This window comes from Leuciscus leuciscus, assembly GCF_965113295.1.
Source record: "Leuciscus leuciscus genome assembly, chromosome: 15".
NCBI classification, from domain to species: Eukaryota; Metazoa; Chordata; class Actinopteri; order Cypriniformes; family Leuciscidae; genus Leuciscus; species Leuciscus leuciscus.
The window spans coordinates 20,182,457-20,209,582 of record NC_138739.1 but is presented as its reverse complement, the minus strand read 5'-3'; the positions used below and the strand labels follow the sequence as shown (position 1 = coordinate 20,209,582).

The following is a 27,126-nucleotide window of genomic DNA, read 5'->3' as shown; positions in this document are numbered from 1 at the left end:
ACTCTAACGTGAATGCGTTGATTGATTCCTAGGTTTATTTTGTTATGAATAAACAAATGTGCGATCTATAAAGCAAAAACCTAACAATTAAAGTTGAAATGTTGTAATGTTCAAGATTTTGATCTAAAAAAAGAAAGATGTGCAAAAAAAATGACTCTAACATGACCATATTGATTGATTCTAAGATATTTGGTTTGTTACAAACAATGTGCAATCTGTAAAACAAAAACCTCAAAATTAAAGTTGAAATGGTATACTGTTGAAAGGTTTTTGACCTTGAGAAAAAGCTTTAAGTATATACTAACAATTTTTATGTTTATTATTAAATTTTATGTACATTTTTGTGAAGTACTCCTGTTTTGACGTGACGTCCATTGAAATGGACAAAAAAAATTACAATTAAAGCCAAACATTTTTTTTTTTTTTTTTTTTTGGTCTCATTTATAGAAGCCTCATGAGCTGGGAAAATGTACTTTTATATTTTTCAGAAACCTAAAACATAATTCAGGTCTGAAGGGGTTAAACCTTGAAATGTGCGATGGGGAATTTTAGTGTTCTTTTACATTTTCATTGGTTTTTATATTGAAAGCAATACTATTTAGTTAGTCTATTATTTTTTGTAGCCAAGTCAACAAAATGTTAAGAATACTGATTTGTTCAATGTATGGATCTGTTTTGAAAATGTTCTTTCGTTGGGTATCACTTTCAGTCATCTCAATTTCATGAATGATTCACAAATCAATAATTTAGCAGATTAAAGATGAGCTTTATCGGGTGTTATCACCTGTGTGTGTTTTGTCGTCTGTGCAGTGCAACAGGATCTACTGGAGCAAATTTACGCTGTAGGCCTAATGTGCCATTATTAATTCAACAAAACACTTGACTTTAATAATGTTACCTACTTAAGCATCAAGAACGGTAAAACATAGCCTACTGTAAACGCTGTCGGCCAACATCGGTTAAAAGCAGGCTGCAATGTTAGCGTCTAAACGGCTATAAAAATCACAGACAATGAATAACAAGCTCCGAAAACTGTTAAAAACTCCTGACAAATATTAAACTAGTGACATAATTATGAAGATGTTTTTCAGCGCTGAGATTCAAACTCAGAACGCTTGAAACACCGTGAGGCACATGTCGAAGTGTAGACCACACAGCTATCGTCTGAACACTGCTTTAAGAGCATGAGCTTAACTAACTCTTATGCTCATGCAAAACCTCATTGATGTAACATTTTTCTATTGCAATGTTTTATGTTGAAATGTTTCCATTATTTATTGAAGAAAATTACGCTAATCATAACAACCTACTGAAAGCCTATTTAATTCTTAATATAATAAAGAATGCTTAAACACAAATGCTGCCGACTGACATCGGTTAGCAAGTCCTGACAATGTTTTAATTTTACAATCATTTAGTTACATTTATTTCACTGTTTCAGTAAATAAATCTACTAACAAATTAAAATAACACAAAGTATAAGACACATAACCTACTGACATGGGTAGCCTTTCTAAATCATAGAAAATCTGGGCACACAATGTCAACGTTTAGCCTACTTTGCTTAAATTTGATCCAATAATAGAAGCCTACATTTGTTTCAGTTCTAAATTTGTACTGTAATTTCAGTATTGTGATTATGAATTCGTTTAACTACAATGTTTCTCTTGAATTTATCTGCTACAGTTCTCAATGAGCTGCGACAGATTACGCAATAGAGAGAATAAACTGACACTTTTCAAAGTCTGTGATTATAGCGCCTCTTAGCGGCAAAAGGCAGCAAATACACACCCGCAATTTTACCACTGCGGAAACGGCGGCGGGAAAAGTATTATTCTGGTTGAGTACCAACTGTATGATTGATGTATGTGAATGTTACTGACCTCAATCTCTCCAGTTTACAGTGTGAATCCTTCAGTAGGTCACATAAGTGATTCACTCCTGTGTTTCTAATTTCATTCCCGCTCAGGTCCAGATCTCTCAGGTGTGATGGGTTTGATTTCAGAGCTGAAGTCACTGCAGAACAACCTTCATCCGTCAAACCACAGTCTCTTAACCTACATTGGGAGAAATAAGACAAACAAAATCTTAATTCTGTTTCAGTCAAATACCAAAACTCTATTGCCTTTCGTTTAGATTAAATTAATCTTCCTCACCACAAAATCTCCAGTTTACAGTGTGAATCCTTCAGTACGTCACATAAGTGATTCACTCCTGTGTTTTTTATTTGATTCTTATCGAGGTCCAGCTTTCTCAGGTGTGATGGGTTTGATTTCAGAGCTGAAGTCAGGATGAGACACTGTTTCTCTGTAATACTGCAATCAGACAGACTGAAGACAGAAAGAGAAAAGAAAGTGACTCGGATCTATGATGGCCCACTTATTTATGTATGTATGTATGTATGTATGTATGTATGTATGTATGTATGTATGTAATGTATGTATGTATGTATGTATGTATGTTATGTATGTTATGTATGTATGTATGAGCCGTAAATAAAATGACCCACATGATGACCTTTCACCTGACGAACTCATCCGGGACGATTCCTCACGCTGCACTCACATTTTTTAATTTCGCGCGGCTACGCACACTACCAGAGGATATCTTCAAATCTGTGGCTGCTGGTGGCGTTTCATTCTCAGCGAAGTGATTTTGATGTTTCTTTACTTATTATTATTATTATTATTATTATTATTATTTTACAAGGACGACGTGAATAGAGCATGCAGAGATGTTGTTTATATTGCTGTGTGTAGGCTGTAGAAGTAACTGTTTTCCTGAATGCCATCAAGATTGAAACCGAGACTGATTTCATAAAAGGTCAATAAACAAATAGTTAAAATTAAGTCACTTACATTTTAGACGCAATGACTGTTTTTGTTCTGTTTCAGCAGCGAAAAGAGTTCCAAACAAAGATCACAGCAGAACCATCATGCATCTCACAGCAACACTTGTTGCATTACTGAATAAATCAGCTTTTTGAACGAATCGTTTGAATGAATGACTTCATAAAGTATCATTCTTTTCAACATTCCTTATTTGTATATTCAAAAATATTTAAAATAATCGGGGGTCGAAATTCGGCACAACACCGAACTTTGTGCTTACAGTACGGGAGAGCGGGGCACAACTTAACACATTTTGGTTTTGGCTCAATTATTAAAAATATAATTAAGTTCGATTTTTTTTTTTTTTTAAGATACACATCTCAGCTACAAATGAACACTTGAAGTTTTTCTCTAGGACCTACCGTTTTCGTTCAGTTACACTGAAAGTGACAGAAGTGCAAATGTTACAACTTACCCCATTGTGCGGGGTTAATTGTAACAGACAGAGGGGTTAGTTGTAACACTTGTGTGTAACACACACAATTCAATACTATTTTATCTGTGTAGTTTGATATTGTTTATACATCTGTATAGATAAATATCCATACATCCATCCCTCATCCAATCACCCTTCTATTAGGGATCAATATCATGGATAGAGATATATGAAAAGGGCTGCACAGTCTTGCAATAAATAAATAAATAAAATCATCTAATATCGAAATTGATATTGAATTATATTTGTGTGTAGCAGCTGCATGCAAAATTATTATTATTAATTATTTCAAAACACTCTTTGTCCAGGTTCTTCACACAATCGTATCAAAATTTTCCACAAATCCGCGGGAGACCTTCTTTTGGCAGCGAGAGAAAATAACCGGAAACACAACCTGCTTGACCTTGAATAACTATGCAAAAAGTCTATGTTACATTTAACCCCGCGTTAGGTTGTGCACCGAGCTCCCCGAAAATCTCCGAACACGCGATGAATAATTAATTAATGGCCTGATTCTATTATAAAATCTCTGAACACACAATGTATATAATTAATTAATGGCCTGATTCTATGTTTACATTAACCATGGTAGGCTATCAATATTGGGGGGTTATTGGTTATTGTTTTGGTTACTTACTAAGCCCCTGGTCATGTCTGGCTAGTTTGTCATTTGAAAATCACTAAACATATATTACCTGAAAAAAAGAGAAAGAAATCAGAATAATCTAATGTGTTTCCTTCAACAGTCAAATACTGAATTAATTATTAAAATCAATTTATTGTGGTTTTCTGTCTGTCAATCACCCCTGATTGAATCAAATGAGGAAATAGTAACATTACTATTAAAGGTAATAAAAATACTATTTTTAACCATGTGAAATACTCACTTCAGTGAGTTGAGTTTACAGTGTTTATCCTGCAGTAGAGCAGAGATCTGATTCACTCGTGTGTCTCCTAGTTCATGTTTACTCAGATCCAGCTTTCTCAGGAGTAATGGGTTTTTACCCACAATTCCTCTCACATACTGACAGGCTTCCTCTGCATCAGGACTCAAAAACCTGCAGAAGAGAAGATGAAGCAGGACTCAGTTAAATTCTCAACTTAACTTGGTGTAATGAGAAAATCCATTTTTACATGACGTTAGTCTTGGAATGCAGTCAACTTTGATGTAACAACATATTATGTAGCTTGTTGTATTATTGAAATAATATTTCTATACATAAATTGGCTGCATGCAATGTATGTTGTATAATTTCATCATGTCTCACCTCAGTGTCTTCAGTTGACAGTTTTGATCCTGTAGTAAATCATCGAGCTCCTTCACTCCTGATTGTCCAGGATCATTTCCTGTGAGATCCAGCTCTATCAGGTGTGAAGGGTTTGATCTCAGAGCTGAAGCCAGAGCTTTATATCCTTCTTCTGTGATACTGCACTTTGAAAGTCTAGAACAGAAATGACATGCAGTGTAACATTCAGTTAATTAATCAGTTATTCTAGAAAGTACCTGAACACAATAAATGAAATGAACTGAACTGAATAATATTTTGTTCCTTGTACAACACAATTTAAAGTCAGTTGCAAAACAAAAACAGACAACTGGAAATGCAGTCAAACAAACGGCCCAAAAGAAGATTTGAAATGTCCAGTTCATGCTGGAAAGCCTCCATATTTCACTCTAGCTGAAGCAGTTTTTTTAAGGAGGAATCTAACAAAATGTTTCTAAAATATATCCACAGTAGTGTAAAACTCATAGGCCTGGTTTCACAAACAGGGCTTTGATTAAACCAGAAGTAGGCTTCAGTTAAATCAGAATATCTAAACAGCTTTTATAAACGGCATTATAAGAAAAAAAAAAGAAAAGAAAAAAACATTAGTGCTGTGCATCTTGAAACAAATCAATTGCACTAACATATTTTAAGATATTTCAGTGCAAGTTGCTTTCAGTTAAAACTGCTCAAACATGCATTTTAGTTTAAGACAAGACCTAAGCCTAGTCTGTGAAATCGGGGGATAAACAACCACAGGAAGGGTTTGGTTGGGACAGAGTTGGCAAGGTGAATGCAGAATCAATAATAAGCATATACCTTAAAGCACTAAGATATCTTAAAATTATATGTTAAAAAATAATAATCTAAGTCTTAAATATCTGGGCCCTAATTTATTAAGCGTCTCAAAGTGCCATTTTAGTCTCCAGTGCTGATAATTCATGAAATTTACTCCTACTTTCAAACTTATGTATAAAAGCAAGTTATCAAATTTCTTAAAGATAAGAATCACTCTTTACTCTCCCAGTTATTTAAAGGTGCACTGTGCAATTTTTTAGCGACATCTAGCACTGAGGTTGCGAATTGCAACCAACAGAAGTTATGGTGGCCGACAGGAAAAGATGTCGTCGTCTGAGACTGCAGAGAGTAGCCAGTTAGGCTTCTTTACAAAGATAAATTAAGAAATTATATTTACTTTATTATTCAGTAAAACAATATGTTATTGTGAATATTATTGTTACTTGTTAATCATTGTGTTGTAGTGAATGTGAAAGACATAATTAGGGCCCAAGCCCTGAAAGGGCGAAGGCCCTATTGTTTCCGGTAGGATTATTAGGGCCCAAGCCCTGAAAGGGCGAAGGCCCTATTGTTTCCGGTAGGATTATTAGGGCCCAAGCCCTGAAAGGGCGAAGGCCCTATTGTTTCCGGTAGGATTATTTATTATTATTAGGGCCCAAGCCCTGAAAGGGCGAAGGCCCTATTGTTTTCGGTAGGATTATTATTATTATTTTTCTTACGACTATTCAGGCACTTTTGGGGCCCTTAACATGCTCAAAAACTCTTGAAACTTTGCACACGGGTCAGAACCCGCGGCCATCAGGGCCGGGCTGAAGCTGGTACCCGGGCGTGGCAGGGGGGCTCGACAGCGCCCCCTGGAACGGGGTCCGAAAACTTGGTCCATAAATCAAACACACTTGCATGTAATAATATGAAACTCGGTACACATAAAGATCTCATCGGGCCGAACAACTTTCGTGCTCTAAGTTTTACGCAAGCCCAACAGGAAGTCGGCTATTATGGGTTGTTTGAAAAACGTACGCTCTGGAATTGAAATACTCCTCCTAGAGAATTCATCCGATCCCCACCAAACTCGGTGTGCATGAAGTCAAGACATTGAGGACGCTAAATTGCGGACAGATTTTTGATATCTCGAACGGTTTGGCCGTGGCGAGGTCACGAATTGATGGCGAATAATGGAAACAGGAAGTGTGTTATAACTTCTGCATACATTAACTGATGCAATATTGTAACTGACTTGATTGTAACTGTTTTTTAACCTGTTGTATGAAATCAATGTCACAGTTTCAATCGTGATTGTATTCAGGAAACAGCCTTCTCGTCAAGTGAGGTTGCTTAACTGTTATAAAATATATCAAAACTCCATATTTATAATTTTTATAGTCAGTAAGTTGTTAACTGAGTTTGTTTTTTGTGTGCTGATCTCATTTGTTTACATTTCTCCTGGAGAAGCTGCATGAGCCTCAGCAGCGCAACCTTGTTACCATTGATAAACTGATTACTGGTAATCCATTTATTAACAACTGTTGATTGCAACTTAAAATGAATGTAATAAAATTAGAATAATCTCTCGTTTTAGTGATTCCCAAGTTATTTTTTTGTCATTGACGTTCTAATCAGGCTACTCTGGTCGGGCAAGTAAAATTCTCTTTCAGGTTGGCCTATTGTATTTATATATAAATATATTAGGGATGTGACTGTGGGAAAATGTTCCCACCAGTTAATCGATGTGTGACATCGCTGGGGGCTTTTGAATCGGTAACTTAAAAACGAAAGTAAAATATGTTCGTCCGCACGGACATTGATAATGGTGCAGAGTGAGCGCATTGCAATCTTGATATCGCAATCTGTTCATTATAGCCTTTATAAAATATAATAATAAAATAGTCAACCTAACATATAAAAATTACACTGCTCTGAATAGTATGAATTGTACTGACTATTTAAACACAGTAATCACCGCTAAACTGTGATGTTTCCAAGCACATATTTGCGCATGTGAAGAGGATAATATTTCCCTTCAATAGTGGAACGTGAGTGAAGTACAAAGCCTATAATAAACAAATGTTTAGCATCCAAAAAATTTAATATATATATATATATATATATATATATATATATATATATATATAACAAAAAAAAAAATATATATATATATATATATATATATATAAACACACTTAAAAAAAAAAAAATATATATATATATATATATATATATATATATATATATATATATATATATATATTTTGTTTTTGTTTTTGTTTTTGTTATATATATATATATATATATATATATATATATATATATATATATATATATATATAAATATAGCTGCGAGCAGCGATGGAGGGCCCAAGCCGGTGAAACCGCCACCCCGGTGCCTTTAGTGTAACTAAAGGCACCAGGGTGGCGGTGCCACCGGCTTGGGCCCGCAATCGCTGCTCGCAGCTATATTTATTATTATTATTATTATTCTTATTTTTCACATATAGATCTCATCGGGCCAAACAACTTTCGTACTTTTACTTTTTACGCCAGCCCAACAGGAAGTCGGCTATTATGGGTTGTTTGGAAACGCATGCTGTGGAATTGAATGTACTCCTCCTAGGGAATTCATCCATTCGCCTCCAAACTCAGTCAGCATGAAGTCAAGACATTGAGGATGCTAAATTGCGGACAGATTTTTGATATCTCGAACGGTTTGGCCGTGGCGAGGACACGAATTGATGGCGAATAATGGAAACAGGAAGTGTGTTATAACTTCTGCATACATTAACTGATCTTGATTAAACTTCAGCAGTGTGTTCGTTGTAAGAGGCCGATCACATGGATGTGACTATTGTGAGTCAAAGTTATAGCGCCACCAACTGGCAGCAGGAAGTGTGTCCCTTTCAAAATGCTTTGAAATCACCCTCTTATTTTTACCCGATTTGCTTCAAAGTTTATGTGTATAATGTAAACACACGGCAGATGTAGACCTGTGAAAGGATTTTTGATATCTTTAATACTGTTGCCATGGCAACGCTTCACAATTTAATATTCTTTTTTGATGCTTTTGAGACTCTTAACATACTTGAAATTGGATGAAACTCGACAGACACATCACATTTATTAGCCCGTAGACATGTGCAAAGTTTCAGAAACGGGCGTGGTGAGGGGCTCAGTAGCGCCACCTTTAGTCATAAGTGGGGGGGTTAGTTTTATCAACAGCAACAAAACTTGGTATGTGTATTGTTCTCATCAAGACGGACAACTTTCTAATTTACATTAACGATCTCCGACCAACAGGAAGAGAGATATTTTGGTTTGAATGTGGATTTTCTGAAGAATTTTCTCTCCCTCTCTCTGTGTCTCTGTGTGTGTGAGGGGAGGGGGGATTTGACTATTGCTTTTATATTGTTAATCAAGGTTTCAGGGGCTTTTGGGGTCCTTAACGTGCTCAAAAACTCTTGAAACTTTACATACAAGTCGGAACCCCCTGCCATCAGGGACGGGTTGAAGCTGGTACCCGGGCGTGGCAGGGGGGCTCAACAGCGCCCCCTTGAACGGGGTCCCAAAACTTGGTCCATAGATCAAACACGCTTGCATGAATTAATTTGAAACTCGGTACACATATAGATATCATCGGGCCGAACAACTTTCCCCCCGTCAAGTTTTACGCCAGCCCAACAGGAAGTCGGCTATTATGGGTTGTTTGGAAAACGCTTGCTGTGGAATGCGAAGTACTCCTCCTAGAGAATTCATCCAATCCCCACCAAACTCGGTGTGCATGAAGTCAAGACATTGAGGATTCTAAATTGCGGACGGATTTTTGATATCTCGAACGGTTTGGCCGTGGCAAGGAAACGAATTTATGGCGAGAAAAGAGAAACACGAAGTGGAATAACTTCTGCATACATTAACTGATCTTGATGAAACTTCAGCAGTGTGTTCGTGGTAAGAGGCCGATCAGATGGATGTAACTATTGTGAGTCAAAGTTATAGCGCCACCAACTGGCAGCAGGAAGTGTGTCACTTTCAACATGCTTTTGACAAAAGTGGGCGGGTTAGTTTTAACTACAGTAAAAAAAAAATAGTTTGTATATTGTACTCATCAAGCCGGACAACTTTCTAATTTACATTCATTAGCTCCGGCCATCAGGAAGTCAGATATTTTGGTCTGAATGTGGATTTTTTTTGCAAAATCAGCCTCTGAATTTTTAGCCACTCCTCTTAAACTATTTATTTTATTCCCACCAAACTTTTTCAACATGATACAAATATATTAATGATGCTAAATTGTAAACGGATATTGAATATCTCAAACGGTTTTGCTATGGCGAGGGATTAAATTAATGTCAAAAAGGAAGCAGGAAACATCTCATAACTTCTAAAAATGTAATTATACACCATTTATTTTTATATAAAATTATACAAATATTAGAACTAAACCCATTTTATTCTGTTTTTGCTATTCAAGGAGTATGAAAAAGTTAAAAACAGGCTATTTAGTGCTATTTGGTTCAACAAAAAAGCAAACATAGGGCTATACTGCCCTCTTGTGTCCAAAAGGAAATCAAAATAGAATATAAAATGTTTTACTAGGTAGGCCTATTGTATTTAAATATAAATGTATTAGGTATGACTGTGAGGATATTTTCCCATCGGTTAATCGACGTGTGACACGAGCGGGTGCTTTTAAATCGCTAATATAAAAGTGAAAGTAAAAAACGGACGTCCGCACTGACATTGATAATGGTGCACGTTGGAAAGAACGATACTTTTAAACACTAAACCGCCATTAGGTGTCGCCAGGCGACCATCTTAATGAGCGAGTCATTGATTCATTCGTTCAAACGATTCGTTCGAATGACTGAGTCATTCATGATTGAGACAGATGTTTATGGATTGACCATTGAATCTTTGAGTCAACCGATTCGTTTCAAAATGCTGAATCATTCAGTAATGAGAAAACAAGTTCCTGTGAGATGCGCGATGGTTCTGCTGTGATCTTTGTTTAACTATTTTTGCTGCTGAAACAGAACAAAAACAGTCAATATTGCATCTAAAATGTAAGTGACTTAATTGTAACTGTTTATTAACCTGTTGTATGAAATCAATGTCACAGTTTCAATCGTGATTGTATTCAGGAAATAGTAGCCTACTCGTCAAGTGAGGTTGCTTATATGTTATAAAATATATAAAAACTCCATATTTGTCATTTTTATAGTCAGTATGTTGTTAACTGGGTTGCTTTTTTGTGTGCTGCGCTCATTTGTTTACAATTCTCCTGGAGAAGCTGCATGAGCCTCAGCAGGGCAACCTTGTTACCATTGATCAGTAAGACATTTATTATTAACTGCTGATTGCAACTTAAAATGAATGTAATGAAATTAGAATAATCTCTCATTTTAGTGATTCCCAAGTAATTTGTTTTGTTATTGACGTTCTAATCAGGCTATACTCTGGTCGGGCAAGTAAAATTCTCTTTCAGGTAGGCCTATTGTATTTATATATTAGGGATGTGACTGTGATAACATTTTCCCACCGGTTAATCGACGTGTGACACCGCTGAGGGCTTTTAAATCGCTAACTTAAAAGCGAAAATAAAATACAGATGTCCGCACAGACATTGATAATGGTGCGGAGTAGAGCGAGCATTTTCAATGTATTCCTATGGAAGTAGGAATAAACTAATACATTTTATTTATGTTTTTTTGTGTCCACTGTTCAACCGCAACCGCGTCACACACACACACACACACATTCCAGAATTGCAATCTTGACATCGCAGCCTGTTCATTATAGCCCTAATACAATATAATAATAAAAATAGTCAACATAACATATACGAATTACACTGCTCTGTTTAAATAGTCAGTAGTACAATTTGTACCATTCACAGTAAGCAGAGCTCCACTGTGATGTTTCCAAGCACATTTTTGCGCGTGTGAAGAGGATGATTTTTTCCATCGATATTGGAACACGAGTGAAGTACAAAGCCTATAATAAAGAATAGTTTAGCATCCAAATACATCGCAAATATTGAAACATTTTGATTCTAATGAGAGAGTTACGTGAGACCAACACGGCTTACTTTCGTTTTTATTTTTACATTAAATTTAAAGGGTCATGAAACCCTAAACCAAATTTTCTGAGATTTTAACAGATGTATGTGTGTTGAACACCATTGAAGACAATGTTAGCATCTGTTAGATTTAATAGTATGGGGAAAATGGTTAAATTTGTGTTTTTTTCTGCTATTTTCGTCTTCCGGGTTTAAAATCTTCATCGTGTCCACGTCACAGGCAGTGACGTGGCAGAGCACTATAGTACTTTGATGACTCATCGGTGTCTCATAATTATTCATGTACTGAGTTTTCTTATCCAATGAGAAGACACTTTCTCTTAATTATTCATAACACCACGTGGAACTTTCCAATGACAGACATGTCAAACTGTGATATCGCGTAGTAGATGAGAGAGGCAATGATGGGACGCGCGTTTGTTTTCATGGTGCAAAAGTTCCAGTGCATCTTTCCCCGCGATTCTGCCAGGGCTAGACTCCGGCCATCAACCACGGACACATCTAAACTATGTGTGTGTAGCAACCATTCAACTGGAGAATGGTGGACTTCGGCCTTGTAACACCAATGCAGGTTTCGTCTTGCGAGTGATGCGGTCCCGAGGACTTTTCTATCGCTTCAGAGGTAGGTGTGTGTGTGTGTGTGTCTAAAACGTAACCCTGACCGTTATGCCTTTTGTTAAATAATCACTCGTTATTAAAATGTAGATATTTCGATAATACCTCAATTGTATGGAACGTATGCTTAGTTTGTGCAAATTTCTATGTCACTGTCCATCTTTATTATGTGGGTTTAGGGGGCGCGTAGATATAGGCTATGTACGGAACGTTTTTTTTTTGTTTTGTTTTTTTAAGCGGAAAATTTATTACTTTCAAATGCATTTATAGTTAGTGTGTATATAAAAAAAATATTTATTTTATAATGACATAATTATACATGTACATTTAAATGTTTTAAATACAATTATGATTACTGTAGTAGGCTAATATGTAGCAGGGCATTCAGTTACTTTTGAAAAGGACAAAAATAAGGTGTCCGTGTATTTCATTAGATTGTAACTTTGCCAGCTATTAAAAAAATCTAGCATTTCCTCACGTTTTACCACTGATTTTTAGTGACAGTCGATATGCATGCATGGGCCACTGGCGATGACAGTTTCCCCCCCTCCCCTCTCCCCTGCCGTGCCATACCACACCCACTCCCCTCCCTTCTTCTCACAGCCACCACGCCCAATTAAGTTGCATTTTTCAAAAAGATTGTGAGCTAGACTTGAGCTGAAAGAGGGGGGTTTCATGACCCTTTAAAGGATTTGTTGTGGAATATTTTGAGTGTATCATAAAATCAGAATAAGGTAAGACAAGTAAAATTTCCCGTCTTTATTATATATATATATATATATTAGGGGTGGAGCCGAACCCGAATACGGTATTCGGAAAGCACAAATAATGTGTTTTTTACGAATACTTATTTCGAACAAATACTTTTAAAAATATTTGTATTCGGGAACAAGAAAAACTTTATATCAAAAAGCTACGTTTCCTCATGAGACATGGCGACCGGCGGTGCTGCTGATGTGGTGGCTGAAATATTTTGGATTAGGCTAATGTCACGTTGTCATAAGGGGTAGTTCACATAGCGCGTTTTTTGCGCGTGCAGATTTCAAATGTAGGCGCGCGGCAAGCGCGCTGCATAGCAACGACAGACGCCACGGGAGGGCAAGCGCTTGTGGAAAGGAGAAAGCGTGCGAACTGCGCTCTTCATGATTACGAAGTATCAGCAAAGAATTAATTGATTTCTAGCCCTTGCATTAGCTTTAGATATATTTATGGAGATGAGAAATGAAATAAAAAAGCCGTCATTTTGTCATTAATATCAGTCCGTCAGAAAAGCAGTTCTAGGCTTATTCTTGGCTGGATAACTCTTAGCAGGTTTAAAAAGCTCTTTTAAAATTAAATATGAATGCAGTTTTGGATTAAATATAAGTACAGTCAAGTCAAATAAAACATGTTTTATCTCCTGTTTGGTAACACTACAATAAGATACCATTCATTAACATTACTTAATGCGCATCTAACATCAACACATTGAGTGAACAATATATTTTTACAACATTAATGTTTGTGAATGTTATTTAATACAAACACTTGATTGGTCATGTTTGTTCACTTCATTCATTGTGCATTAAATAATGTTAACATAAATAATGTTAACTTTTGATTTTAAAAATGTATTTTTAAATGAACCCCAAGGAGAATAATTGCGACAGTATATAGCCTAACTATTGTTTATTGTTAGGTCATTTTATCTATTGTTATCTAACAAATGTAATATTAATGTAGTGTTTTTAATACTACAGTTTCCATCTTTGTAACCGTGATATAAACTTTAATATATGTAAATTTAATCTAAATTAAGCTTTACCGAAATTGTTACCGAGAACCGTGGATGTTCACAGGTATTGGTACCGAATACTGAAATTTTGGCACCGTGACAACACTAGTAGCTCTGTTAGCTTGGTAATTTAGACAATATGCTGTTGACAGAGTAACATTAACGTAGGTAATGGCTGTTATGTTATTTTCTTTTCAATGACGTTCCTTGTTACATGTTCATTGCTGGATTTATGGAAAAACATCAACCAATATTGCATATCCATAATTATTATAATTGATATATAATTAAAGAATACTTACACTATAACGTAAATTAGAAGTGTAACGCAAAAAAATGGATTTTTACACCTATTTTGAAATTTACTCGAATACAAATACAAATACAAATACTTTTCCTCTCTCAACAAATACAAATACAGATACAAATACCGGCTGCTTTGCACACCCCTAATATATATATATATATATATATATATATATATATGTGTATATATATATATATATATATATATATATATATATATATATATATATATATATATATATAAATATAGCTGCTCGCAGCTATATTTTATTATTATTATTATTATTATTATTCTTATTTTTCTGTCAACCTTTCGGGCACTTTTGAGACCCTTAACGTGCTCAAAAACTCTTGAAACTTTGCACACAGGTCAGAACCCGCGGCCATCAGGGCCGGGCTGAAGCTGGTACCCGGGCGTGGCAGGGGGGCTCAACAGCGCCCCCTTGAACGGGGTCCGAAAACTTGGTCCATAAATCAGACACGCTTGCATGTAATAATATGAAACTCGGTACATATATAGATCTCATCGGGCCGAACAACTTTCGTACTTTTACTTTTTACGCCAGCCCAACAGGAAGTCGGCTATTATGGGTTGTTTGGAAACGCATGCTGTGGAATTGAATGTACTCCTCCTAGGGAATTCATCCATTCGCCTCCAAACTCAGTCAGCATGAAGTCAAGACATTGAGGATGCTAAATTGCGGACAGATTTTTGATATCTCGAACGGTTTGGCCGTGGCGAGGACACGAATTGATGGCGAATAATGGAAACAGGAAGTGTGTTATAACTTCTGCATACATTAACTGATCTTGATTAAACTTCAGCAGTGTGTTCGTTGTAAGAGGCCGATCACATGGATGTGACTATTGTGAGTCAAAGTTATAGCGCCACCAACTGGCAGCAGGAAGTGTGTCCCTTTCAAAATGCTTTGAAATCACCCTCTTATTTTTACCCGATTTGCTTCAAAGTTTATGTGTATAATGTAAACACACGGCAGATGTAGACCTGTGACAGGATTTTTGATATCTTTAATACTGTTGCCATGGCAACGCTTCAAACTTTAATATTCTTTTTTGATGCTTTTGAGACTCTTAACATACTTGAAATTGGATGAAACTCGACAGACACATCACATTTATTAGCCCGTAGACATGTGCAAAGTTTCAGAAACGGGCGTGGTGAGGGGCTCAGTAGCGCCACCTTTAGTCATAAGTGGGGGGGTTAGTTTTATCAACAGAAACAAAACTTGGTATGTGTATTGTTCTCATCAAGACGGACAACTTTCTAATTTACATTAACGATCTCTGACCAACAGGAAGAGAGATATTTTGGTTTGAATGTGGATTTTCTGAAGAATTTTCTCTCCCTCTCTCTGTGTCTCTGTGTGTGTGAGGGGAGGGAGGATTTGACTATTGCTTTTATATTGTTAATCAAGGTTTCAGGGGCTTTTGGGGTCCTTAACGTGCTCAAAAACTCTTGAAACTTTACATACAAGTCGGAACCCCCTGCCATCAGGGACGGGTTGAAGCTGGTACCCGGGCGTGGCAGGGGGGCTCAACAGCGCCCCCTTGAACGGGGTCCCAAAACTTGGTCCATAGATCAAACACGCTTGCATGAATTAATTTGAAACTCGGTACACATATAGATATCATCGGGCCGAACAACTTTCCCCCCGTCAAGTTTTACGCCAGCCCAACAGGAAGTCGGCTATTATGGGTTGTTTGGAAAACGCTTGCTGTGGAATGCGAAGTACTCCTCCTAGAGAATTCATCCAATCCCCACCAAACTCGGTGTGCATGAAGTCAAGACATTGAGGATTCTAAATTGCGGACGGATTTTTGATATCTCGAACGGTTTGGCCGTGGCGAGGAAACGAATTTATGGCGAGAAAAGAGAAAAACGAAGTGTTATAACTTCTGCATACATTAACTGATCTTGATGAAACTTCAGCAGTGTGTTCGTGGTAAGAGGCCGATCAGATGGATGTAACTATTGTGAGTCAAAGTTATAGCGCCACCAACTGGCAGCAGGAAGTGTGTCACTTTCAACATGCTTTTGACAAAAGTGGGCGGGTTAGTTTTAACTACAGTAAAAAAAAAATAGTTTGTATATTGTACTCATCAAGCCGGACAACTTTCTAATTTACATTCATTAGCCGCAACCAACAGAAAGTCAGATATTTTGGTCTGAATATGGATTTTTTTGCTAAATCAGCCTCTGAGTTTTTAGTTACTCCTCCTAAAAGGTTTATTTTATTTCTACCAAACTTTTTCAACGTGATAAAAATATATTAATGATGCTAAATTGTAAACGGATATTGAATATCTCAAACGGTTTTGCTATGGCGAGGGATTCAATTAATGTCAAAAAGGAAGCAGGAAACATCTCATAATTTCTAAAAATGTAATTATACACCATTTATTTTTATATACAATTATACAAATATTAGAACTAAACCCATTTTATTCTGTTTTTGCAATTCAAGGAGTATGAAAAAGTTAAAAACAGGCTATTTAGTGCTATTTGGTTCAACAAAAAAAGCAAACATAGGGCTATACTGCCCTCTTGTGTCCAAAAGGATATCAAAATAGTATATAAAACCTTTTACTAGGTAGGCCTATTGTATTTAAATATAAATGTATTAGGTATATGACTGTGAGGATATTTTACCATCGGTTAATCGACGTGTGACACGAGCGGGTGCTTTTAAATCGCTAATATAAAAGTGAAAGTAAAAAACGGACGTCCGCACGGACATTGATAATGGTGCACACACAAATCACACACACGTTGGAAAGAATGATACTTTTAAACATAACACTAAACCGCCATTAGGTGTCGCCAGGCGACCATCTTAATGAGCGAGTCATTGATTCATTCGTTCAAACGATTCGTTCTGAATGACTGAGTCATTCATCATTGAGACAGATGTTTATGGATTGACCATTGAATCTTTGAGTCAACCGATTCGTTTCAAAATGCTGAATCATTCAGTAATGAGAAAACAAGTTGCTGTGAGATGCGCGATTGTTCTGCTGTGATCTTTGTTTAACTATTTTTGCTGCTGAAACAGAAAAAAAACAGTCAATATTGCATCTAAAATGTAAGTGACTTAATTGTAACTGTTTATTAACCTGTTGTATGAAATCAATGTCACAGTTTCAATCGTGATTGTATTCAGGAAATAGTAGCCTACTCGTCAAGTGAGGTTGCTTAACTCTGTTATAAAATATATAAAAACTCCATATTTGTAATTTTTATAGTCAGTATGTTGTTAACTGGGTTGCTTTTTTGTGTGCTGCGCTCATTTGTTTACAATTCTCCTGGAGAAGCTGCATGAGCCTCAGCAGGGCAACCTTGTTACCATTGATCAGTAATACATTTATTATTAACTGCTGATTGCAACTTAAAAATGAATGTAATGAAATTAGAATAATCTCTCGTTTTAGTGATTCCCAAGTTATAATTTTTTTTGTTATTGACGTTCTAATCAGGCTATACTCTGGTCGGGCAAGTAAAATTCTCTTTCAGGTAGGCCTATTGTATTTATATATAAATATATTAGGGATGTGACTGTGATACAATTTTCCCACCGGTTAATCGACGTGTGACACCGCTGAGGGCTTTTAAATCGCTAACTTAAAAGCGAAAGTAAAATACAGACGTCCGCACAGACATTGATAATGGTGCGGAGTAGAGCGAGCATTTTCAATGTATTCCTATGGAAGTAGGAATAAACTAATACATTTTATTTATATTTTTATGTGTCCACTGTTCAACCGCAACAGCGTCACACACACACACATTCCAGAATTGCAATCTTGACATCGCAGCCTGTTCATTACAGCCCTAATACAATATAATAATAAAAATAGTCAACATAAGATATACGAATTACACTGCTCTGTTTAAATAGTCAGTAGTACAATTTGTACCATTCACAGTAAGCAGAGCTCCGCTGTGATGTTTCCAAGCACATTTTTGCGCGTGTGAAGAGGATGATTTTTTCCATCGATATTGGAACACGAGTGAAGTACAAAGCCTATAATAAAGAATATTTTAGCATCCAAATACATCGCAAATATTGAAACATTTTGATTCTACTGAGAGGGTTACGTGAGACCAACACGGCTTACTTTCGTTTTTATTTTTACATTAAATTTAAAGGATTTGTTGTGGAATATTTTGAGTATCTTAAAATCAGAATAAGGTAAGACAAGTAATATTTTCTGTCTTATATATATATATATATGTGTGTGTGTGTGTGTGTGTGTGTGTGTATATATATATATATATATATATATATATATATATATATATATATATATGTAAATATAGCTGCGAGCAGCGATGGAGGGCCAAAGCCGGTGCCACCGCCACCCCGGTGCCTTTAGGTAACTAAAGGCACCGGGGTTGCGGTGCCACTGGCTTGGGCCCGCAATCGCTGCTCGCAGCTATATTTCACCTTTGTTATTAAGTGTAGTTCTGTACACTGTTTTTCTGCATAACTGTTCAGGGATCGCGGTCCCTTTAAGATGTTGGGAAGGCGTGATGACGGAGGACGCGTTTCAGCGCCATTCTTCCGCGGTTTTGTTTTCCTTGAAAAATAAACGACACACGCATTCGTGTGCTCAAAGTGAGAAGTTGTCTCTTGCAAATTACTGCAATTTCCACAGTGTCAGTGTTTTATTCACTGACTTTAGATAGCTTCTTTGCATGAAGAACAACAGTGACAAAACGCGTTTGTCTGTTTAGGGGGTCGGCACATTTTTGTAGATAGAAATGACTCATTCTAAGTAATAAAAACACAGAGGTTCTAGGTAGAATATACTATATATATATATATATATATATATATATATATATATATATATATATATATATATATATATATATATAGTATATTCTACCTAGAACCTCTTTCCTTCAACAGTCAAAAACTTAATTAATTATTAAAATCAATTTATTGTGTTTTGTGTCTGTCAATCACCCCTGACTTAATCAAATGAGGAAATAGTAACATTACTATTAAAGGTAATAAAAATAAAAAATTTAACCATGTGAAATACTCACTTCAGTGTGTTGAGTTTACAGTGTTTATCCTGCAGTAGAGCAGAGATCTGATTCACTCGTGTGTCTCCTAGTTCATGTTCACTCAGATTCAGCTCTCTCAGGAGTAATGGGTTTTTACCCACAATTCCTCTCACATACTGACAGGCTTCCTCTGCAGCAGGACCCAAAAACCTGCAGAAGAGAAGATGAAGCAGGATTCAGATTAATTCTCAACTTAACTTGGTGTAATGACAAAATCCATTTTTACATGACTTTAGTCTTGGAATCATGCGTCAACTTTGATGTAACAACATATTATATAGCTTGTTGTATTATTGAAATAATATTTCTAGAAATAATTTGGCTGCATATAATGTATTTTCTATTATTTCATCACGTCTCACCTCAGTGTCTTCAGTTGACAGTTTGGATCCTGTAGTAAATCATCGAGCTCCTTCACTCCTGATTGTCCAGGATCATTTACTCTGAGATCCAGCTCTATCAGGTGTGAAGGGTTTGATCTCAGAGCTGAAGCCAGCGCTTTATATCCTTCTTCTGTGATACTGCACTTTGAAAGTCTAGAACAAAAATGACAGTGTAACATTCAGCTAATTAATCAGTTATTCTAGAAAGTACCTGAACACAATAAATGAAATGAACTGAACTGAATAATATTTTGTTCCTTGTACAACACAATTTAAAGTCAGTTGCAAAACAAAAACAGACAACTGGAAAGGCAGTCAAACAAACGGCCCAAAAGAAGATTTGAAATGTCCAGTTCATGCTGGAAAGCCTACATATTTCACTCTAGCTGAAGCAGTTTTTTTAAAGGAACACTCCACTGTTTTTGAAATAGGGCTTATTCACCTTCTTTCCTAAATTTAGATAGGTGGCTAAATGCATTTTTGTCTCAGTGCATGCGTTGTTTTAGTTTGACAGGGTCGGCGCTAGATTAGCTTAGCACAATGAATGGAATCCTTTGTTGCCAGCTAGCATGTCCTGAGTAAAAGTGATTAAAAAAATATAGAAAAACCCACCTAATTACTTCTTGTGGCCTGCGTATTCACAACAAGTACAAATAGCGATGCAGATTAACCCTCTGGGGACCAAAAACGCGCCCGCGCGTTTTGCTCGTTTTTTTTTTTAGCAATGAAAAATAAACTCAAAATGCTCTGTTAATTTTGATCTTTCATTTTCGTGTAATACATCAATCGATCCTGTTCAGTTTCTATTTTTTTTCTGTATACTCACAATAAAAATAAAGTGTTTTGCTTTTTGACAAATAAAGAAAAACTAACATGATGCTATTTCTGCCTTCTCTCTGTCAGTAAACTCCCATTTGAAACGCGTTCGAAAATGATCTATAACTCCGCGAAAATTCAGTCAAACAGGGAAACAGACCCACGGGCATAAAGCTTGAGATCGCAGCTTTTAAATGAACTAATTTATATAAAAAACAAATATTATCAGCTTCTGTAATCTGTATAAAAAGAGAGCGACTCCAGTCGAGCTCATTACGAGATGATTCACAGTAATTTGACCACGCCCCGGAGAGCGCGTGCTATTCAAACGCAAATTCTGAGAACCTTTTCAGTCTGTGAAACGCCCACATCAACTGTAAACAAAGAGGCATAATATAGCCTACCTTATGGAGAAAATTTTCCGTGCTGATATGAGGAGCAGATCCCTCTGAGGAGTGAGGTAGGCTAAGTTATCCTTTCTCAAGTGTTAATGTGGAATAACGTTATGGAATAACGTTAGTGTAGGCCTATGTAAACAAAAAGATGAATCGCGTTTCTATAATATGAATCGCGTTTCTGTGAGATGAATGAAGGGTACATATTTGTAAAGACTGTTTACTCTAAATATGAATCGCGTTTCTGTGAGATGAATGAAGGGTACATATTTGTAAAGACTGTTTAGCCTAAATATGAATCGCGTTTCTGTGAGATGAATGAAGGGTACATATTTGTAAAGACTGTTTAGCCTAAATATGAATCGCGTTTCTGTGAGATGAATGAAGGGTACATATTTGTAAAGAGTGTTTAGCCTAAATATGAATCGCGCGTCTGTGTGTGAAAGAATAAACTGCTTTGCTATAGCCTACTGAGATGAGTAAAAATCGACTGAAATATGTTGAAATAAAATGTATTTGTATAAGCAACGTATTAAACTGCAAATTAACATTTATAGGCTATGCCCTAATATTTCATAAAAACAACGTTACAGTCAGGCGAAGTATGAAAGACAATATTTTGTTGACTAGATTTGGGTACAGTTTTTACTGTAGAATATACTGTCACATCAAATAAGCTTTTCTGCTCATATATATAAAATACTATTTTGTCAAAAATAAAGTCATAGACTAAGATGTTCCAATGTTGGCTATATTCAAACTAATGAATACATATGATAAAATGTAGGCCTATAATCTTTTTTTTTTTTTTTTTACAAAGAAAGAGTACTTTTTTTGCAGAAATATTGCTGAAATTGTAATTATTGTTGTAATTGTAACCTTTTTAATAAAATAGCAAAACATATTTACAAGATAGATGTAAGCAAAATCTTAAATGGTCAATATAAGTCTTCTTCTAAATATATAGGCTATTTTGTCCTTGCATTGTGGCTCAGTCAGTGTCACACCTGAATGAATGGCTAATTATGCAGAGTCATTATGCAGAGTGGGTGGGACTGGGTAATCTAAGGTGTAAACTACTCCTCCCCCTCGCATATTGGCTTTCCAAGCAAAACCTGTTTTACACCATTTAAATCAATGTATTTTTTTTTGTGAACGATAAAGCAAGACTATTTTCACATAATTTTGAAGCTAGAACTCGAAGAGAAAACATCCATTAGTCAAAAGTCTTGTGGGCACATATTTTGTATGAGTTTTGTGGTCTTATTTCAGCAACTTTCATTTTTATTTTTTTAGATAACCACGCATAAACATTATTCTCTTAAAAATACAAACATCTACATACATGTTGCTCGCATATCATGGTAGGCCTGTTTGTGCTATATAGAGTGAATTTACACCTTTGCCATTAACATGTTTATAAATAACTGAAAAAAGCACAAATGTCAGAGCATGTCAGAACATCTCAAGGGCCCCAAAAACAGCTTGGTCCCCAGAGGGTTAACACTAGGCGATTTCCTAGGCAGATATTGACTTGGGACTATATTAGGGGGAAGCACAGGCGAAGCACTGCTACTTGGGCGCAGAGATATCACGCAACACATGAAATGTCAACATACCGGCGTGAATAGTAGCTGGCTATTTTTCCTACAGTACATGAATGGCAATGAACATGGCTAATTTTGTGAGAGACTAAGAGGGTGACTTCTCAGACAGTCAAGAGCAAGAGCCAGAACCATACCTGAGTTTTCAGAGGAGCAGCTGCGTGCTTTGGAGATAGAATGACAGGAGGAGGTTGCGATCGCTCAACAGCCTGAGGACGTGAGGATGAGAGCCAACACGAACTGGTGGTGTGAATGTGGGGGAATATGCCAATCTATCCTGACTGAAATAGTGTCTGTGCTGTAGAGAGTGGGACATGTTTCTGCCATCGATGACCAGGCTCAGCGCGTCAGATCAAGATGAGCGTGCCGGCAGTTGTGCCACAGCTACCTAGGATTTCACGGCATTGATCCATCCTGCAGTAACTTTTACTCTATTTTTTCCCCGGTGTGATAAAGTGAACTGGAAAAAAAAGCCTCTTGCCGAATGGACCAAATGGACAACTGTCCACAGAGTAAGTGATTATTTTAAACATGACGCATGTAATAGATCGGTAAGTAAATGTGGATAGGAGCAGGCTTCACTCAATGTGTACACTTGTCATTTTAAGAGTGCTGGCCTAGATAATTATAATACATGAAGTGGGAGAGAGGCCGCACTATGCTTAAATATATTTTTATTTTTATTTGCACAGACGCGTTTGCCTTCTTCAGTGTGCACATGAAACGTGTCTGTGCAAATAAAAATAAAAATATATTTAAGCACAGTGCGGTCTCTCTCCCACTTCATGTATGTATAGATCGACCGATATTATACCTGTATTCACATTCACATATTATACCACCCCATACATAAAATAAATATATTTGAATTATATTTTCAGGAAATATTTTGGAATATATGCAAATATTTGAAATTGGCCCAATAAATATATTTCATACTTATATTTCATATAATTTTGTTATATTTCAGAATATATTTCAATGTATTTGGAATATATGCCACATATATTTTTGGCATTTTTGGGGACCCATACAGAAAAAAATACATTGAAATATATTCTGAAATATAACAAAAATATATGAAATATAAGTATGAAATATATTTATTGGGCCAATTTCAAATATTTGCATATATTCCAAAATATATCCTGAAAATATATTTATTTTGTGTATGGGACATATTCACATTTCATGTGTTGCGTGATATCTCTGCGCCCAAGTAGCAGTGCTTCGCCTGTGCTTCCCCCTAATATAGTCCCAAGTCAATATCTGCCTAGGAAATCGCCTAGTGTTAATCTGCATCGCTATTTGTACTCGTTGTGAATACGCAAGCCATAAGAAGTAATTAGGTGGGTTTTTTTTTTTGATCACTTTTACTCAGGACATGCTAGCTGGCAACAAAGGATTCCATTCATTGTGCTAAGCTAATCTACTAGCGCCGACCGTGTCAAACTAAAACAACGCATGCACTGAGACAAAAATGCATTTGCCCACCTATCTAAATGTATGAAAGAATGTGAATAAGCCCTATTTCAAAAAATGGTGGAGTGTTCCTTTAAGGAGGAATCTAACAAAATGTTTCTAAAATATATCCACAGTAGTGTAAAACTCATAGGCCTGGTTTCACAGACAGGGCTTTGATTAAACCAGAAGTAGGCTTCAGTTAAATTAGAATATCTAAACAGCTTTTATAAACTTGCATTAGAAGAAAAGAAAAAAAAAAATACTGGTGTTTTCTTGAAACAAAACAATTGCACTAACATATTTTAGGATATTTCAGTGCAAGTTGCTTTCAGTTAAAACTGCTCAAACATGCATTTTAGTTTAAGACAAGACCTAAGCCTAGTCTGTGAAATCGGGGGATAAACAACCACAGGAAGGGTTTGGTTGGGACAAAGTTGGCAAGGTGAATGCAGAATCAATAATATGTATATACCTTAAAGCACTAAGATATCTTAAAATTAAATGTTAAAAAAATAATCTAAGTCTTAAATATCAGGGCCCTAATTTATCAAGCGTCTCAAAGTGCCATTTTAGTCTCCAGTGCTGATAATTCATGAAATTTACTCCTACTTTCAAACTTATGTATAAAAGCAAGTTATCAAATTTCTTAAAGATAAGAATCACTCTTTACTCTCCCAGTTATTTAAAGCCCCACTAGGTAAGATTTCCGTTTTGGTCAAACAACGACCCCTAGAGTCGCTGTGGACTACTTGAATTTAACGTTACTGTCGTAAATACCACTCACGCAGAGCAGTCTCTTCACTCACGGCCTGATCCCCTCCCCCCTGTATACCGGTCCCTGTTCAGTCGGATGGAAGCTGTAACGAGTGGAAATAAGGTGTGGCCCCTTTAAGAGCTGCGCGCGCCCTGTTTAACTGTCGGCAGTCTGTATTGTATGTGTGCCTCGAACACCCCGTAAGCTGGTTGTTTCTATTTGATGCTCATTATTGTCCTATTTTTGTCTATCAAGTAATGCTGTGGACGGTAGAACGTGTGACAGACAGTTACACGAGTTCGATTGGGGAATAAACACAACGCGTTACAAATCGTCGGACATCGAACAAGCACAGCTAGCCTCCGAAGATGTCTAAGTTACTAATCCATCAACAAGAACGCCAGGTGCTTTTTAGCTCACACCAACGAGTGAAAGCTTGTCCGAGTGATATACAATATAAGCAATATACTTACAAGTCCAACAGCATGTGAGGACGTGTTGGGGGAAGTGAGGTAGCCTATGCCGTAAAGCAGTCGAATTTTGTAGTTCTTTTGTGTGCGCGGGGTTACTACCCGAACCCCGAAGTTTAAAAGTACGATTAAAAACGATACAGACCCCGTCAGGCTATGGCAGACATGTCATTCAACCTATTGTAAGTCGATGTACCATCACAAGAGTCTTGGAAATATATTATGAAGGTTGAAAAGTTACCTAGTGCTGCTTTAAAGGTGCACTGTGCAATTTTTAGCGACATCTAGCGCTGAGGTTGCGAATTGCAACCAACAGAAGTTATGGTGGCCGACAGGAAAAGATGTCGTCGTCTGAGACTGCAGAGAGTAGCCAGTTAGGCTTCTTTACAAAGATAAATTAAGAAATTATATTTACTTTATTATTCAGTTAAACAATATGTTATTGTGAATATTATTGTTACTTGTTAATCATTGTGTCAGTGTTTTATTCGCTGACTTTAGATAGCTTCTTTGCATGAAGAACAACATAGTGACAAAACGCATTTGTCTGTTTAGGGGGTCGGCACATTTTGATGTAAGGGGACCTGTGGTGTATGTAGATAGAAATGACTCATTCTAAGGTAATAAAAACACAGAGGTTCTAGGTAGGTAAGGTCTTTATACACCACAGAAAATATAGTTATGTATATGATATTGCATTTCCTCCGAAATATTACACAATTCCCCTTTAAGACAGCTCGAGAGGTCTCTCAAGTGAGGAGTTGCCAGTAGGGGCTTGTGATGGCACTGAGGAGACAGAGATGTGCACAAATCTTTCAGGAGAGGAAGAATGTTTTTAAAATGTTTGACAATGAGCAGTTAATCAAACATATCATTTGGACAGAACGGGCATCATCTTTGTAAGCGATGGTTAATGTTGGGCTGAACTTGCCTTTTATAACATGTTTCCACTGTTTGACTAATTCAGCAAGCAGAGCTTCTTCTTTCTTTTGGAATCCATGGTGGCTGATTATATCATAAAATTTAGGCTATATATATATATATATATATATATATATATATATATATATTATGGCAAGCCGTTCAGGAAATAATTATATTTATAATATGAAGTCTGAATATATAGAATGAAAGTCTGAATATATATATATAGAATGAATGTCTGAATATATAAAACAAATATCTGAATATATATGGAATGAAAGTCTGAATATATATAGAATGAAAGTCGGAATATATATAGAATGAAAGTCTGAATATATATATAGAATTAAAGTCTGAATATATATAGAATGAAAATCTGAATATATAGAATGAAAGTCTGAATATATAGAATGAAATTCTGAATATATATAGAATGAATGTCTGAATATATAGAATGAAAGTCTGAATATATATATAGAAAGAATGTCTGAATATATATATAGAATGTCTGAATATATGGAATGAAAGTCTGAATATATGGAATGAAAGTCTGAATATATATATATATATATATATATATATATATATATATAGAATGAATGTCTGAATATCTATATATATAGAATGAAAGTCTGAATATATATAGAATGAAAGTCTGAATATATAAAACGAATGTCTGAATATATGGAATGAAAATCTGATGTTATCAGCGCCATCTTGTGTTATTCATCTACTATTTTTTATAAACATTTTGAACAATGAACGAGTCCGCACGAAATTTAGTAGCAGCAATTTTAAGTAACGATCATCTAATTAACACCCTGGCGAATGCGTGTACGGGCCAAAATACTTCGTTCTACTGATGAAGAAATTAATTCGCTATTTCATCGCGGAAGAGCGAATGCTTAAGGCATAATGTTCTTTCAGCAACATTTTGTTGAACATGACTGCCCATAAGCGCTAAGAATGTTGCACGAATGGAAATATGATCCTCGAGATGACGTTATGTAGACTCCAAATTGTTTATGTTGTTTGGAGTATGACCAACTGTTGCAAAAAAGTCTTG

General features: G+C 36.1%; 1 protein-coding gene across 1 annotated transcript in view; it reads right to left on the bottom strand.

The window, feature by feature from the left end:
• The window catches only part of LOC309475585 (uncharacterized protein), a 518,877-nt gene that overhangs the window by 323,361 nt on the left and 168,390 nt on the right, over positions 1-27,126 (bottom strand). Inside the window, exons 60-65 of the mRNA XM_082138403.1 lie at positions 19,613-19,786; positions 19,230-19,400; positions 4,596-4,769; positions 4,215-4,385; positions 2,157-2,330; positions 1,884-2,057 (exon numbers count right to left, since the gene is read on the bottom strand). Of these exons, the coding sequence (XP_081994529.1) occupies positions 1,884-2,057; positions 2,157-2,330; positions 4,215-4,385; positions 4,596-4,769; positions 19,230-19,400; positions 19,613-19,786 (1,038 nt within the window). The remainder of the gene's footprint in view (positions 1-1,883; positions 2,058-2,156; positions 2,331-4,214; positions 4,386-4,595; positions 4,770-19,229; positions 19,401-19,612; positions 19,787-27,126) is intronic.